Source organism: Mustela lutreola, chromosome 1 (genome assembly GCF_030435805.1).
Source record: "Mustela lutreola isolate mMusLut2 chromosome 1, mMusLut2.pri, whole genome shotgun sequence".
In the NCBI taxonomy this organism is placed as follows: Eukaryota; Metazoa; Chordata; class Mammalia; order Carnivora; family Mustelidae; genus Mustela; species Mustela lutreola.
This window is the reverse complement of record NC_081290.1, coordinates 127,865,078-127,882,653: the sequence shown is the minus strand read 5'-3', so window position 1 is coordinate 127,882,653 and position 17,576 is coordinate 127,865,078. Positions and strand designations below refer to the sequence as shown.

At 35.9% G+C, this 17,576-nt stretch overlaps 1 protein-coding gene across 10 annotated transcripts in view; it reads right to left on the bottom strand.

Annotated features, from left to right (window-relative positions):
* GRIA2 (glutamate ionotropic receptor AMPA type subunit 2) overlaps positions 1 to 17,576 on the bottom strand; it is a 168,853-nt gene that overhangs the window by 45,278 nt on the left and 105,999 nt on the right. For 9 of the 10 annotated variants that reach the window (XR_009353785.1, XR_009353777.1, XM_059173994.1 and 6 more), the window contains exons 6-11: positions 16,887 to 17,048; positions 4,139 to 4,306; positions 3,789 to 3,893; positions 2,999 to 3,109; positions 1,067 to 1,273; positions 198 to 568 (exon numbers count right to left, since the gene is read on the bottom strand). Coding sequence is in view for 7 of the 10 variants with exons in the window: in XM_059173994.1 (XP_059029977.1) it covers positions 198 to 568; positions 1,067 to 1,273; positions 2,999 to 3,109; positions 3,789 to 3,893; positions 4,139 to 4,306; positions 16,887 to 17,048 (1,124 nt within the window). In the remaining 3 variants the exon portion in view is untranslated. The remainder of the gene's footprint in view (positions 1 to 197; positions 569 to 1,066; positions 1,274 to 2,998; positions 3,110 to 3,788; positions 3,894 to 4,138; positions 4,307 to 16,886; positions 17,049 to 17,576) is intronic. The other variant, XR_009353787.1, reaches the window with a different exon arrangement.

The following is a 17,576-nucleotide window of genomic DNA, read 5'->3' as shown; positions in this document are numbered from 1 at the left end:
TACAAGATCAACATTCAAAGAACATTGCTCGAATATTTCACAGACTTATGCCGACATTAAGAGTCTGTCCTGAAGAGTCTTAAACCGCTTGGACAGGTAGTCAGCGGCTGTTTACTTCTTTATAGTGAATTCATAAACACCATGAATATCCACTTGAGACCTAAAATGCACAAAGTTGAAGCAGGTGAGTAACCAACCTTGGCGAAATATCGCATCCTTGCTGCATAAAGGCACCCAAGGAAAACCAGAGACTATTAAAAATCCCAAATTCATTAGTTGATTCACTACTTTGTGTTTCTCTTCCATCTTCAAACTCCTCAGTGTGCCACTCGTAGGGGCTAAATCTGCTGACCAGGAATAAAACTACACTGACCCCAATGTAGGCAAAAACAATGCACATCCAGATCTCATATGCTAAAGGATCAAGAAATGAAAACACTCCTGGTTTGGACTTCTGAGGCTTCTTGATCATGATAGATATCCCGAGGCTCATAAAGGGCTTTGAGAAGTCAATCACCTCTTCTCTCACAAGGGTAATAGTTAATGGAGCAATTGCAATGTCAGCTTTCTGTAAGGAAAACAAATGAAAGTAATAGTACCCAGAGTCATGGACTGAAAGGAATCATGGTTACATTAGTGGATCCAAAGGGAAGAAAAGGAAATCAGGGAATGTCAATAATTATTTCCTTGGCAGAGTCCCAGTAAAAAATAAACAAAAAAGCAATTTGTTACCTAAATATTCCTCCTTTTTATAAATACACAGTATACCCATCTGACTCGACTATGATAATTACATCTCTACACTGAATCTATGCCTTTGGTGTCTTTGAACAATGTATATGGTTCATATGCTTCAAGACAAATCAAATATCTGTCTCATTTAGTGTGCATGTGTGCTTCTGAGGTTAGCATTAATTTTCAGATGTTCACAAGGCAAAAAGATAGTATTCTTCAGTAATGTGGGAAACTAACAACTTCAGATAGAGGTACTTTGCAGGAAAGCGGGGAATTCTGTCAACAAGAGTTCAAACTGAATGACTTTATTTGGGAGAAGAGCTATACTTACCCCGTATACAAGTTCTCCAACCATCCCATTCCAAATTTTCGTGTCAGCATCCCTGGCCCCATACTTGCCATCCCCAACAATTGTCAACTTGTACTTGAACCCACAATGTTTGGCGATTTCTGCAGCCAAGTCAACACAGTAGCCCTCATAGCGCTCATTGCCTTCAAGCATTTCGTGATTTTTCTTCATCATAACATATGGAGATTCCTATATGGAAAGACAGTTCTTTCATTGATTTTAAAAAAATAGTTGTGTTAACTACTTTTATTGATTCAAGTCTTCTGGTTTAATTATTACCTGGTAGCCAGAAAAACTGTAGAATATGAATGGTGGAAAATATCAGCAGAAAAATATTGAGCATAATACCTTTGAGAAAAAAGGTCCTCAAATGCCTAACATTATATTTAATTAATATGACTTGTATCTAGCCATAACAAAGTAAACAAGAAACTCAAAAGCACAAACTGTTGACATGCCCCCTTGTCATGTTTGTAAACTCCTAGAGTATAGATAGGAATAATGTTGCTCAACATCTGTTTTATTCAACTTTAGATCCACCACACTCTTATTCTAGGTTAGGGTCATGCTGACTTCAAGAACCAGCATTCACCCAAAACCCTGTGTGTTGCTGCCTCAAAAATAAGGTTCATGTGGAAATCATATTGATAGTCATTGCCATAGTGACGTACTGATGCTACCCTCTCAGATTTCATGTCTCACTTCATCTATAAGATAGAATATCCTAGAATAAAATTGCAAGGATGGAAAGTAGCTTCCCCCTGTAAACACAAGAAAAATGAAGTATGAAAATGATTCAACATAGCCCAAATTCTCTACTGGAAAGTGTCATCAAGCATATTTGAGAGTTCAGTGAAATAGTCCCCCTTGATGGCATGATTACCAAAAGCCCTCACATGTCAGAGCTTACACTTTTTAAGGTATTTCCAAATGACAATCAATGTTTCTATTCAAATTTCTTATTAGCTGTTTTTTTTTCAGCTGTATTTACACCTATATTTTTTCTTCTCAATATCGTTAGAATAATGAATCCCACAATTTTACTATACCACTGCTCAGCAAAATAAAATACAATTGTTTTGTTACAAAATCATGTACTATTAGTGAAGCCCTTTTCCCCCATCTCTATTTCACCAATGGCTTGTCACGATGATCTGCATCTACCTCCATCTCTCCAGAGCCTAGATGATCAAGATTCAGTTCAATGTGATCTCATTCCCTCAGAACTGGCTGTGTCTCAATGACTGTGTTGACATTGGTGGTTAAAAAAAAGAGAAATTATCTTTAAGCAGTTCATCTTATAAGGAAAGAGACTTGCCAACATTATTAATAACATTATTAATAAATGTGAAGATAGAAGGTACCCAGAATTACATGGGAATTGAAAGGTAAAGCACAGGAAGAAACAAAGGGAACCCTCTCCCAGACCTTCCCCAGCTGCTCACACTTGTGACGCACCAGTGTATGAATTTTCTGTCAAGCTAAATTTCAGTATTGAAGAGGATAACAAATATTTTGAATGTTTTAGCTAATACTTGTGTGGTCCCTTGGACAGAGTAAGTATGTTATGCATGATTAAAACAGTGCCAAAGAAGCATTCCATTAGTTATTATCCTAAAACACTAGCAGCAATTCTAGTTGGCAGATATTTTTCATAAGAAGAACTGCAGTAGGGGCGCCTGGGTGGCTCAGTGGGTTAAGCCGCTGCCTTCGGCTCAGGTCATGATCTCAGGGTCCTGGGATCGAGTCCCGCATCGGGCTCTCTGCTCAGCAGGAAGCCTGCTTCCTCCTCCTCTCTCTCTCTGCCTGTCTCTCTGCCTACTTGTGATCTCTCTCTGTCAAATAAATAAATAAAATCTTAAAAAAAAAAAAAAAAAAAAAAGAAGAACTGCAGTAGCACTGGTAGCTAATTACCAAAATTGTAGTGACAACAACAGTCTTATTCTCAAGCCCAGAAGTATCATTTCCAGAAGGGAGCTCGGTAAGGGTAACAACCATTTTGTCCACTTCACTCCAGTATCCGATCTGAAAAAGGTTACAGAAGATAGGCACATGGATAAATGATCTTTCCATTAGCCACACAATGAATTATTTCAAATTCATGTATGAATCAAAATTATATCTACATTAACAAAGCTGTGTCTTTTATTTTTGTGACTCTAATACAAATAGAGATTATAAAAACAATGAAACAAAAGCAATTCTTAAAAATGGCTTGTCTTTTCACGTTCACTTCTCATCCTTTCCAGGGTAATTTGTTTTGGAGTGATCATACGGAAATAGAAATAAAATCCAAGCAATGGACTTTTATCCAAAACAGTTAAGAGAAAGGTACTGAATTAAAATATTAATGCATATTTGCACCAGCTATGTTTTGTCTTCTAAACCATAAACTGTCAGCGATGGTTTCTTTTTCTTCTCATTAAATCTCTTACACCTTGATCAAAAAAAAAAAAAAAAAAATTAAAAAAATAAAAACCGTTCTTCTATTCACAGTCATTTGAAGATTACTTTTCAGTATTACTTACCAGAAATGAATAGATTAGGTTTAGGGAAAAAAATTAAAAATTATCTGTCTCTGGAAATAGATAAACTCTACCTATGTGAATATCCATTTCCAGAACTCTCCGGAAGAAGAGGTGACGGGTTAGCAAACTCACCTCCTCGCAGAGAGAAAACTGCCTTTAGATCACTAATGATTTACCTTCCGGGGCCCATTGGTTTTGAGTTCCATAATGTTAATTGTATAGTTTATTCTTTTTCCATTTTGGTCAAACTTTATATTTCCCGAGAGACCTTCAACCTGAACCTAATGAGGAAATGGGAAAGGAGCACAGTTATCAATTTACTGCAACCGAAGATACAAACTGTACAGATTACTCTCACTGGACTCAAGTTAAGAAAACTATAAGATTACTTTTCACCCTTCAACATACCTCTGTGCAGTTAGGAGATAATATTCACTTTACATTAAACATAGCCAGGAGACTAACGTAGCAGGAAAAAGTAGTGTCCACTGTTAAGTCACACTCACAATCATTTTGAGTGACTGACCTGTTTGAGGGCCCTTTCTATTTCTACGCCTTGTCCCCAGGGGACTGCTGGGTTTGCCAGGCAATCTCCTGCATTCCCCCTTCGAGAGATTTCAATTCTCTGCTTCCGAAGGTTGCGGAAAGCCTCAGTCATCACTTGAACAGCATCATAGGTTAGAGCAGAAGTGTACTGAAAAATATCACACACATATCATAAGAATATCATAAGAATAGGAAAAATTTCAGAGGGTCACTGCACACTGGCCTTCTGGGTTGCAGCTGGCCACCATACAACACCATATCACAGCCCAAGACTTTAGACACCATCCTTCAGCTAGAAGTCTAAGAATCTGAGGGGTAGCATAAAATACCAGGACTGTGGAGTATGCTTTTGGCTGGAAGCACTGCCTCTTACATTAGCATTTCAGCTATTTGGGGTGAGATCTTTTATAATAATAGCACTTTTCTTTTAAAACCAATTCCCTAGTCAGGGAATCCCTTTATGGTCTGATTTGGGAAATTATCAAATTTACAAACAAATATGCCTCTACTTATGCGGGATTCATTTGGCAATAGGGAAAGAATATTGATGAGTTTAAGTCTCTAAGTCTACCTCAGTGATGTTCACATAGATCTACAATAGTCCTGAAATATCCATTTTTAAGATTCCCCTATGTGGTTATGGTAATCGAAAAGAAGAACCAACAAATTTTACAATTTCTATGCCCCCTTCATGGTTCAACAGTCTATGATAAAATAACAGTGGGTCCAAACTTACGGTATTCAGATCCCAATGGGACAATAGGATTATTGCAGGAGGCTGGGGGCCAAGCATTAAAAAAAGAGCTTATCTGAGGGCACCAAGCGCTGTCAGTGGCTGGATAGGTATTATTACATACATGGATATATACCGCCATCTATCAAATGTATCACGCTGCTATTGTTAATGACAAATCACATTTTAACATAATAGCCTTAATGAACACTTGGGAAATTTGTTACTGAGTATTTTTCAATCGGTGAGTAATGAAAGTACAGTGAAGCTGTGTAAAAAATGCAAGGTCGTACTAATTTTGAGACACCCTAAAATTTTGACCACAAATCCAAAACGAGCACTTACTATTTCCAAATCCTCCTCCTCCTTTCTTTAGTAACTTAGTTCTTCCACTCTCAAAAATGATTATTTTATACCTCCTCTTTTCTTCTCATAATACCTACAGCTCTGCACACTTCTCTTTCTCTGAATTCCTGCTGATTATTTTGCCTATACATCACCGAAAAAAATAGAAGCCTTCAGACAGAAACCTTTTACCTTTCAACCACAAAACTGCCACGATCACATTCTCTCTATTTCCCTCCTGAGCTGACAGCACTCGAGATGGCCATGCTTCTTCATAAGGACAGACGCTCCAACAGCACACAGATACAGTCCCTCTGATCTTTCTAAGGACATTTCATCTACAATTACAACCTCAATATCCTGCATCAGCCTTTTCTCTCTCTCTACTGGATCATCTTTATTAGCACTTCAAATGCTTTGGTATCTCCTACCATAAATAAAGAGATAGATGACGATAAATGATAGATACAGGTGACAGATGGGTAGGTAGGTAGATAGATGAGAGAGATAGAAAGAAAGATCAATCAGTAGATAGATAAATAGATAGATATAGATAGATAGATGATAGCTACAGTAACTGCTTCTTAGGTGTATATCTCCTTCCAATACTAACCCTTGCTTTTTTTTCTGTTTCCTTCATTAAAAAATTTAAGAGGAATTTTCTAAACTTGCCATTCCACATCAACCCTCTTCTCTCTCTCTTGAGGTGGTCTCGCTCAGTTCATGGCTTTAAATTACATGTATGTGCTCAAACATTACTTCCTAAATGATGCCCTTCCTGCCCAGCATGGACTCAACCACTCCTCTTCACATGACCTTATGTATTTCTTCATAGTCGCTACTAGTATCTGAATATCTTGTTCATGAATTCTTTATTTCTCTATTTCATCTCTCTTCCCTACTGGAATATTTACTCTAGGGAAGTGGAAAACTCATCTTACACCACGGAATTCTCAGAGACCAGAACAGGGCCAGATACATTAAAAAGACCTAGGAAGGAAGGAAAGAATGTAGGTGGGGAAATCAGAGATCTTGATACTGGACACTCTCTTTACAGGATTCATGTTCTCTTCCAGTCTAGTGAAAAGGTTATAAGCAGATAATCACAATATGTCTATCATAGTGTTATAAATCAACCTGATGGTAGATAAATGTCAGATTTGTCCTCTTAATATGAGAGATATTACAATAAGGCATATGAAAAGTAGTTCATGTTGTATGAATCATCCTCTCCATGTATCCAGAAATTTCTTAAGCCTCCATTTTTCTAATACCAAAATGGCAGTGTGAGGTTATTGTTCATTTAATCTTTGTATGTATTAGTTTAATTGAATCTCTTTCTTTTGACCATATGAATGAGTCAAATTTGATGGGAAAGTTGGCAAGAAGAAGAAAAAGAGAAAATAATTTTGAGGCATGAGCCCTGTGACTGAGTGTAGTAAACTGTAAAAAGATATCCATATTTACCTCTAAGTTTTCTTCCTTATTTCTTCTCTTGTGATACCACCTAAACAATGTCATTACAGGCCTATATAGGATTCCTCTACATATTTAGATTATCTCCCGGATGGATGCACTTGAGGTTCCCACAAATATCTTAACTAGACAGATCTAAGTAAAACACATCACCATTTTTTCCAAAAAATCTCAACCTTTTTCTCCAAACTATATCTGAGAAATTAACAAAATATAGTATGTGGCAGATCCATCCATATTTAGAAACAACCCACATTTCTGACTATAAAGAATCCTTAAAACCTGTACTTTCTGCCTTAAGAAAGTATAATGCAGCCATTAAAAAGTGATGCTAATAAAGGTTATATAACAATATGAATAATGTCAATTATAAAATTAGTGAAAACATTATTACAACTAAATTTAAAAAATACCTTTTTCATTGATTAATGAGAATGGTAAAAAAATGGTAATATCTCTTCACAAATAAGGGAAAGAAAAATAAACAAAATGGTTATGATAATAGAGAGGAAGCAAACATGATTATATTTCTTTTCTAAGTATTCTAGAATATTCATGTATTGTTTTCTTAAGAAAAAGACATTGTTTTGAATCCTATTTACTTAGGAAAATATCTGGAGAAATAAGATTACATATTAGATTTATCCACCTTACATAGATGCTTATTTCTATTCTTCTAGAGAAAAAATTGGTTAATTTGCTTTCCTATACAGTAATTAGTTCATTGCCAGTGTAATTTTTAAAATAAAGTCTAGGTTACTGAATAGGAAATAGAGCCTAAATTAAATAAATTGGATATTAAAAAAAGTATTGCAATGCACATTAAAAAAGTTACGATAATAGTGAAAAGCCAAAACCTTCATTGGGTCAGCCTGCTCACATTACTATGAGAAATCTATCAAGCCATCTGCTAAATGTTTTAGAGGTCTATAAATGTTGGCAAACTACATTAAAAAATAAGATTAGGTTGAATGAACTAAAAGCACTGAGGTTCATGCGGCATGTTAACAATTATGATTCGGAGCATGAGCATGCTAAGAAGAAAAATCCTTTCAACCTTTTTCAAATGCTTAAATTTAATCAAGTTTCCAGCCCATTATTGTTTTAAATTAAAAGTCACAATCATAAAAACACAATTCTGGATGGAGAGAAAATAAACAGACACTATATCCAGAGTTCCTCTTTGTTTATGTTCTACATATGTGGCTCATTTATTTTTCCTAAACAAATATATTCACATTTTTGATTGGAGAGTTAGATATTTCAGTTCTACCATTCCCTAAACTAGATGTAAATTAACTTGAAGGGAACATGATGGCAATGTAACTATCTCCTTCTTTGAAAACAAATGTATCATCTCTGTCCTGGTGTTTATGTTCTGTGAAATCCCTCAGCTGAGTTGGAAATTTATAATTCAGTGGGGGACCATTGTGTTTTGCAGTGCTATATCACAATCGCATCCTATCCACACTTTAAGAAGAAATCTGGGAAAACGTTTTTATGGTCCATTTTCCAAATGTACTTTTTATTCCATTTTAAATGTATGTTTATTGAGACCTATTTTTCCAGTACAAAATGAAATATGCATTTTAAACATGTTTGTTATGCCCAATAGTCATCAGACATTATTCAATAATACATTACTATAATCACTAAAACCAGAAATCAGTATTCTGACAGCCAACAAAAACAAGGAATAGAGAAGTTCTATGTACACTTAGGATCTAATGAACATACAAAAAGGATAAATAGACTATCACATAACATTTTATGGATCATTATTATGATAGCATCTATGCTTAAACATGGGTCATCTGCACTGTGCTAAAATAAAAGATATTCAAAGAAAAAGTACTAGACTTTACATGTTATAAAAGTGCTAAAAAGTTACTATGAATAGCCACTTTCAAACTCTCCTTGACACTTGAAATTGAAATATATATGGTTTATAAAGTATTGAATGTATCACAGAAGGTAGGGCCCAAGCCCTGATTTTATCATTTACTGCTCAATTGCCTTGGGTAAGATAAAGTGTTTTTTATCAATGAAAATAAAGTGTTTCTTATCAACAAAATAAGTAAAACAATGCTTCTCCTATGTCATAGTAGTATTGGAAAAGCTGGTGAGGAAAAAATAATTCATGTCGACTAACCTGAGCAGGGTGGTTTCCTCATGAGCCCTTTTTAAAAAATTCTATGCAACAAATACTTTTACTCCAGTTTTATAGATGAAGATTCTAAGTTAACAGATTATATTTTGCCCAGGGTTAGAAAAAAATTAAGGTGGAGTTTGAGTCCAGATCTCTGTGTTTCTGTGACAATGATGGTGACCAACCATTTTGGTTTGTCAGGTTAATGAATGTTATCCCTGTCTTACACAGCAAATCTGCAGTCCCAGGAAACTCCTCAGTGTCGCACACAGGGACAGCAGATGCCCTTGTTTGGCAAACACCACATCAAATGAGTACAGTTAGAGGAAATGAGAAGCCAGGTGACGTATAAAGTATGCCCCAAAATGCAAGTTATTAAACAGCATGTTTGCTTTCTTTTTTCCTTTTATTACTATCTAACCTGGTATATAAAACTAGTTTGTTTTGCTGTTTTGGAAACCACTATCCTAATCCACAAGAATCTGTGAGGCAATAAATTCAGAAACTTATTCTCACATTGCCATATTAAAGGCTGTAAGAAATCCTGTAGTGACAATTCCAGTTTAGCTTTGTCTGAAGAACATCCATTGTCCAAACAAATTACCATTTTAAAAATTTCCTTAATACCAATTACTTTTAATAAAAATAATGCTCTGTGTAACAACCTTGGTCTGTTAAAGGCCTTATGGCCTGATAAATGGTATATACTCATTTTTTAAATTATATCACTTGGGGCACCTGAGTGGCTCAGTCAGTTAAGCAACTGCCTTTGGCTCAGGTCATGATTCCAGAGTCCCAGGAACGATTCCTGCATCAGGCTCCCAACTCCATCAGTGTCTGCTACTCCCCTGACCTTCTCCCCTCTCATGCTCTCTCTTGCTGTCTCTCTCTCTCCCTCTCAAGTAAATAAATAAAATCTTTTAAAAAATAAAAAAATAAAATTTTATCACTTATTTAAAATTCTTTTTTTAAAGATTTTACTTTTTTGTTTGACAGAGAGATCACAGGTAGGCAGAGGCAGGCAGAGAGAGAGGGGAAGCAGGCTCCCCACTGAGCAGAGAGCCTGATGCGGGGACTCTATCCCAGGACCCTGAGATCATGACCTGAGCCGAAGGCAGAGGCCTAACCCACTGAGCCATCCAGGTGCCCCTGATTAAAGTTCTTATATGCTGAATGATATGTTCCTTAAGAATTTCACAATATAATTCTCAATTTCTTCATTTTTTTTTTTTTATTTTTTATAAACATATATTTTTTATATACATATATTTTTATCCCCAGGTCTGTGAATCACCAGGTTTACACACTTCACAGCACTCACCAAATCACATACCCTCCCCAATGTCCATAATCCCACCCCCTTCTCCCCAACCCCCTCCCCCCGGCAACCCTCAGTTTGTTTTGTGAGATTAAGAGTCACTTATGGTTTGTCTCCCTCCCAATCCCATCTTGAACCTCCAAACAAGCTCTCAAGGTCAATTTCTTCATTTTATCAAGATATCAAAATGGTCAAAAATGATGAGTTCTAGGAAAAATGAGTAAACCTATAAGAAAAGCTTTAGAAAGTCTCCCTTTATTTTTCTTTCTTGATCCTGAGCAATGATTAAGATCAACTAGAGCCATTAAAAACAAAAAGAAAACAGTATTGGTAAATACATTATACATTTAAGTTCATTCGCTTGTCTTAATTTTAAATTTAATTGGAGTCCACCCTCTGGAAAAGAAGTATCTGTGATAAGGCTGTTTAGGGCTCATTGAATGTGTGCCCTTCGAAACTTCACCACACAAAGTCACAGGATTTTTTTTTTTTTCCAGAGAGAGAGAGAGAGAGAGAGAGCACAGGCAGGCAGGAAGAGCGGCAGCAGAGGCAGAGGGAGAAGCAGGCTCCCCGCCAAGCAAGGAGCCCAATGTGGAACACCGCCCAACCAACTGAGCCACCCAGGCGTTCCAAAGTCACAGGATCTTCACAGAAACTTAACATCGATGGAGCAACAGAAACTCTCATTCATTGCTAATGACAATGCAAAATGGTACAGCCACTTTGGGAGACAATTTGGCAGTTTCTTGAAAACTAAACATACTCTCACCATATGATCCAACAATTGTACTACTTGGTATTTACCCAAAGAAGTTGAAATCATACATCCACTCAAAAACCATTGTGCATATATTTGAGGTAACTTTATTCATAGTGCTGAAACTTGGAAGCAACCAAGATGTGCTTCCTTTAGTAAGTGAACAATACATCCAGGTAATGGAATATGATGGGATATTATCAGGGCTTAAAAAGAGTAAGCTACCAAGCCATGAAAAGACATGAAGGAACCTTGTATGTATATTACTAAGTGAAAAAAAGCAAATCTAAAAAGACTACATACTGATGATTCTAACTATATGCATTCTGGAAAAGGCAAAACTATAGAGACAGTAAAGAAGATTCCGTGTTTGCTATGAGCAAGAGGAGAGATGAATAAGCAGAACAGAGATTTTTACAGTAGTGAAAATATTCACTACGAGACTGTAATGATGGGAGAATGTTATTGTACATTTGTCCCAAACTATAGGATGTACACTAAGAGTGAACCATATTGTAAAATATGGACTTTGGGTAATCATGATGTCAATGAAGATTCATCAGTTCTAACAAATGAATCACTCTGGTGAGTAAAGCAGATATTGGAGGAAGTTGTGCTTGGGGTGAGGGGCAGAGATATACAGAAACTCTTTTTTTGCTCAGTGTTGTGGTGAACCTTAAACTGCTCTAATAAACTTTAAATTGTAACTACAAAGTAAAAAAAAAAAAAAAAAAATCAACATCTAGTAAGCACAGAGCTTCAAGGGTGAAAAAACCAGGTCTGTTGGAAAGAAATTAAATTTAACATTTTTATTATTCTTTTTGAGTAGTAAAAATAATTTTTAAGCCCCTGTGAAGAAATATTCTTCATGTAAAAGGAGTACATTAAAACAACATATTTAACCTGAATTATTCAGATGGGCTACTGACCCTGACTGAGTTTTGCTTAAGGACAAAGACTTTTACATTCTGAAACTTTGGGTTCATGTAAGCACTCAAAAGTTTCAGATAAAACTAATTAGATTCATCACGATGGAGAAAAGATACTCAAATCAAAACATTATCTGGTTTGATTCACCCGTCATTGCCAGGGAGAGACTTTCTTAGAGACAGATCTTTTATTTTGTTGGTTGCATAAATTTCTCCCAGACTTTCTCCACTTACTAAGAATCTTCTAACAAAGTGAAAGTTCCTCATCTTTTTTAATCCAGGGAAAATAAACAAATATGTTACAAGATATTTTAGGGTTTGATTTTGATATTTGGAGTTGAGACATGACTGCCTGCAAGTCATTATAATTTTTGAGAGACAGAAGAACCATGTGAGAAATCATAGATTCAGTAAAAATTAAAATTATTAGTGTATGTTTTATTAAGTGTCAAATTAGCACTTTACATAATCATGGCATTAGATGTTTGAGATAAATCTTATAAATTGCCTAACTTATTCCCTCTACAGATGAAGAAATGTGGAAATGGAATGAATCAGATATCCTGCAGTAGTATTACAGATAGTAGTATGCCTTTTTACTCTTAATGCTCTAACATACATTTAAATAGTACAATATATTTTTTTTCAATTATTTTTAACAAATAATTTACCAATATCATAATTTTACTTCATTTTTAAAATAATTTCTTTTATTTTTTTTAATATTTTACTTACTTATCTGAGAGAAAGAGAGAGTGCATGCTCAAGAGAGAGCACAAACAGTGGGAGAGGGGAGCAGCAGAGGGAGAGGGAGAAGCAGGCTTCCTGCTGAGCAGGGAGACCAACATGGGACTGGATCTCAGGATCCTGGGATCACGACCTGAGACCAAGGCAGACACTTAATCGACTGAGCTACCCAGGTGCCCCCAGTACCAAAATTTTAATTTACGGGCTTATTTCAACCATTTACATACTTTTCAAGCCATGTAATATAAGAAACAAAACACATCAAGCCTCTAGGCTATTGTGTGGCAAAATACTTTAATATTAGGAATAGGGAATGCCAATGTGTCAGCAGTGGTTTTGGTCAGTTAAAATGTTCAAGAAGCAGAATTAATTCTATTAAGCCACTAGGGTACTATATAATGCATGGCGCTAATTACTGAACTGAAAAAGATTATGCTATTTTCAGACAGGCCTAATAACTCTCTTAGGGCAGCAATTAAGAAAGTTTGAGTCTGTGCTTTAAGTCCTTTCCTGACTGAAATGAGATTCTGGTGGGAAAACCATTATTTAAAGGGCCACGAAAAGGTCAGTCATGGTCACGTATTATTGTTGAATGCCTTAACATCAGCAGAATACCACAGATGCAGAAGTTGAACCAAGGTTCAGATTGCTGATGTTACCAGGCTGAAATGGATAGCTATCATCTTACAAGTTGTTGAAGACACGGAAACACTGAAAATCTATCTAAAAATAGAAATATTTGTAAATTATTTTTGAGAGAGTGCCAAATCATCTTTATTAACTGCCTCTTTCAAAACTTTTTTTCTTTTTTTTTAGGGAAAGTAGAATGGTCACTTTTTTTTTTTTAAAGATTTTATTTGTTTATTTGACGGACAGAGATCACAAATAGAGAGGCAGGCAGAGAGAGAGGGGGAAGCAGGCTCCCCGCTGAGCAGAGAGCCCGATGCGGGACCCGATCCCAGGACCCTGGGATCACGACCTGAGCCAAAGGCAGCGGCTTAACCCACTGAGCCACCCAGGCGCCCCAAAATGGTCACTTTCATCGTCTATTTAAATCTAGGTGCCGTAATGGTTCTGGTCTGATGATGGTTAAGTAAAGTACCACTACTGTTATGCCAGGGCTGAAAAAAGGCAAAACAAATATTAGTGCAGAAATTTTAGCCAAAGTTCACAGAAATGATAATTACTTTTTTTCTTTCTCAGTGATTTATTTTCAAAGGGTTTCTTTATATTTTTCATTTCAACAAATATCTACTATGTGTCTACTGTGTGTAAAGCACTGTAGGACACGGGTCAGGAAGACACAAATGATGCAGACTGCCTTTCAGAGTCTTGTTTTTAACCCACAAATATCTTTCAACTGAATTTATATCACTATATAATAAACGAATGGTTATGATTGCTGCAATAGTTTTTTTCATTTACAAATAAAGAAATCTGAAAGACTCAGCAATTGTAACAAACCCATTCATTTCCCTCCTTCCTGGTGCCACCACCACAGTTAAGACAACCAGTTACATTGGCTGCCTGGATTGTTCATGATATCGTCCTAAAAGCTCACCTGCCATCAGGGGCAAACCCTACAATCTATTGTCAGCAGACAGCGTTGCAGAAGAGGGTAACCAGTAATCTTCCTATATCAAAACTCTCCTCTGGTGGTTCCTTAATGCTCTCAGACTGGAACTTTGTCATTTCTCTGACACTTAGAACAGTGCCAGCTTGCAGAGTAAAAACTCAATAGATAGGCATTGAATGGATAAATGCATTGATAAATGAATAAATGAATGAACGTTGCCTGAAATTAGCAAGTTGGTGAACCAGATGTAAAATCTCTGTACCATGACTTTAGTGTAATTTTTTGTACAGAGTATAAGAATGAAGAAATTTAACATTATTAACATATTTCTTGGTTATTAAAATATGCAAAATATTGAAATGTTTATATTTTACTTGTATTTATTGAATAAGGATGATTTTAACTAAGAAACTATCAAAAATTTGTTAACTTCTGGAGAAGACTAAAAGTTTAAAAGTTTAAAACAATCATTTATTTAATATTCCCACAACTTGAAATAGTTTATATTATCTCCCAAGCCTAACCACAGGGAAAATTTCATGTATTGAATTGCATTTTTGCAGGTTTTTATGCTTATAAACTAAGTTTTTATGTTGGTGACAATAAAACATGACTTAAATTATAAGGCTATGTACCTGGTACAGTCAATGACCCAAAAGACAATATATAAAGAAATAATTTCATTAGGAAATATTCTTATTTTCCTTCCTTAAACAGATCATATATTGAAGATAATGCTATTTTTTTTATTAGAAAATACTGTATCATTCCCCCAAGTAGTTTTTCTTCTTTTTTTCTACCCATGGAGCAGAAAAAATCATGAAAGCCCTGTCCAGTGATTCCTATCTTTTACATCTGCTGACATTAGAAGAGACTTATCTCTTGGTAACTCCCACAAAATGTCCATCTCTCCCCAATCCATGTATTTTGAATTTTTACGGCAGAAAACAAAACAAAACAGAGAAACAAAACAAACAAACAAAAAAAAAAAAAAAAGAAGAAAAAGTACAGTTTCCTGACACTGTCATGCCCTTGTATCACTTTGAATCTGTGTACATTCTCTTTCTCCAACACCCACCTATAGTTTTTCTCCTGCTCAACCACGTGAAAAGCCCTGCTGAGACACCCACCCCTGGAGAGCCCTCCTTAACATCCTTCCCCCATACTGTCCTAATCATATGTGGAGAGCTGGTATATTTTACATGCATCATTCTCTGTTTTGCTTATTTGCTTACTGACATGTTAATCTCCATTAGACTGGGGATTTTCAAAGATAAGAGTCTTTTTTGTTTTGGGGGGGGTCTTGTTTTTGTTTTTACTTTTCTTTTTGTTTTTGTTTTTAAGTGCTACAGCGGGAAGGGAGTAAGCTCCCAGCAGAGTGAAATCTGGAGCTAGGTTTTGGTGGAATTGTTAACAGAATGCATTGCTAAAAATCTCTCAGGCCCCAAATTTGCCCTGCATTTTGATACATGACCCATGCACTTCAATAATGATATGACTTCCATGAGAAAATAGTCATCTCATTTTGCTCTCATCCTTCTCACAGTAGACAGTAGTGGTAGGAACACGGTGACTAATCGAGTATTCAAAAGGAGCACTTTAGTTCTATTTGGGGATGAATGCCACATGCAATCTTCATCAGAGAGCTTTAAAGGCACCATCTTGGAATGGATGGAAGCCTGCAATTCCACAGAATGAGAGCAGCAGGTGGAGACACCCTGAGCACAGGTGGAGACATGCCCTGACATCAATGAAAAGACTAGATGTCCGTTTGTCTTATCAGCTTTGCTACCTGAAGGTACCCCCACAAACCCACAGTACTCTTATAAACAGTGTACATGGGAATATCAGTGAATGTCACCAAACAAAGTAACCTAGTTTTGAGAAAAAAACAAACAAACAAACTCTGGGTTATTCTTTAACATTCTACGAGATGGTTTCTTGAATTTAACTTAAAATTAACAGGATCTATTCACATATCCGAAAATAGAGAATTCAATGCTTTCAATCCTTACCTAGGACCAGTCTCAGAGCCAGACACAAATTTAAAGCCAAAAATCCACATCTGTTTTTTCTTTTCATTAGGTGCAGAAAACAACCACAAAACCTCTGTCTGAAGTATAAACTGGGAGAGCAACTAAAATAACACTGTCCTGGCTGGTTCATACACATCTGCTTAATAATACACAAATAAACAAACGAAATCACTATGTATCTGAAATGCTTTGCAACTTTTGCTCTTATTTTTCATAAGTCTAGTTTCATAAAGAATGTGACCATCTCATTTCACAGACGCTATGATCCTCTCTTATCTCCGCTGTCAATAAGGCGATGAACAGAAGGAAGAAAACCTTCCTATCAACAGCAGAAGCATTTAATATTTAGTGGTACATATATGTAGGTAGGTGTACACATAATAAAATATGTTGAATAAACAAGTGAAGTCCAGACCCATTGAGAATAAAAGATGAGTGTGGTCATGTTCATATCAGAACAGTGCACTACATTTAGAATTCAAAGATTCCTCATTTGATTTCACAAAGCACTTATTGCTTTTTGTCCCTAAAACAAATAAAGATTTTCATCTTCTTCCTAGAGTGTCCCAGAGAACACACTACTTGCCAGCAGTTAGATACAGATAAAGATACAGATATATAGATCCAGATGTAGATGGACTTATTAGTAGAAAGAGAGATACCTTAATTGTAGTCGTGTGTGCTCCAGGGTATTCTTTTTCTTCCAGTGTTGACCATCTTTCTATAAATTTGGATACCAGGGAATCATCATAGTCCACTATCTGAAATCCAGAGACGTTTGCACCTCCAAACTGAATTTTTAATAGGTCTCCATCAGTAAATCCCTAGACATAGAGCACATATGTCAGGCTCTCCATTAAGACTCAAAGAGAACTTAACATTTACCCAATAACTCCATACATTGTGGTTTTACAAATGTCAAAGAACACATGAGATATAAAAAAGCCTGGAGGAAATGTTTCGTGTATTTATCAACCAATATTCTGCACTAGTACCTACTGTCATCTTGGCATCACAGCGGATCCTTAATCAATGATTGTTTATTGGTTGTACTCACATAAAAGCTCTCCATTTTACTGAGAAATCTTCCGTGGATAAGTACGGGTTTTATTTATTCAATCTACAACAGAGCACTACCACATAGTTATAAATACTCAAGAACATAAAGCTAGTTCCCCAAGAGATATAACATAGTAAGCAAGTTATTCCTATTTTAATTGTTCATTCTCATAGGTGATAAAACATCTTTAAAAGGAGAACGGAAGGTACTAAATGCCTAATCATCATTTGCAAACACTCAAACAATATCCATATTAAGTACGGAGCTTAACTTTTTATAAAATATGTGAAAG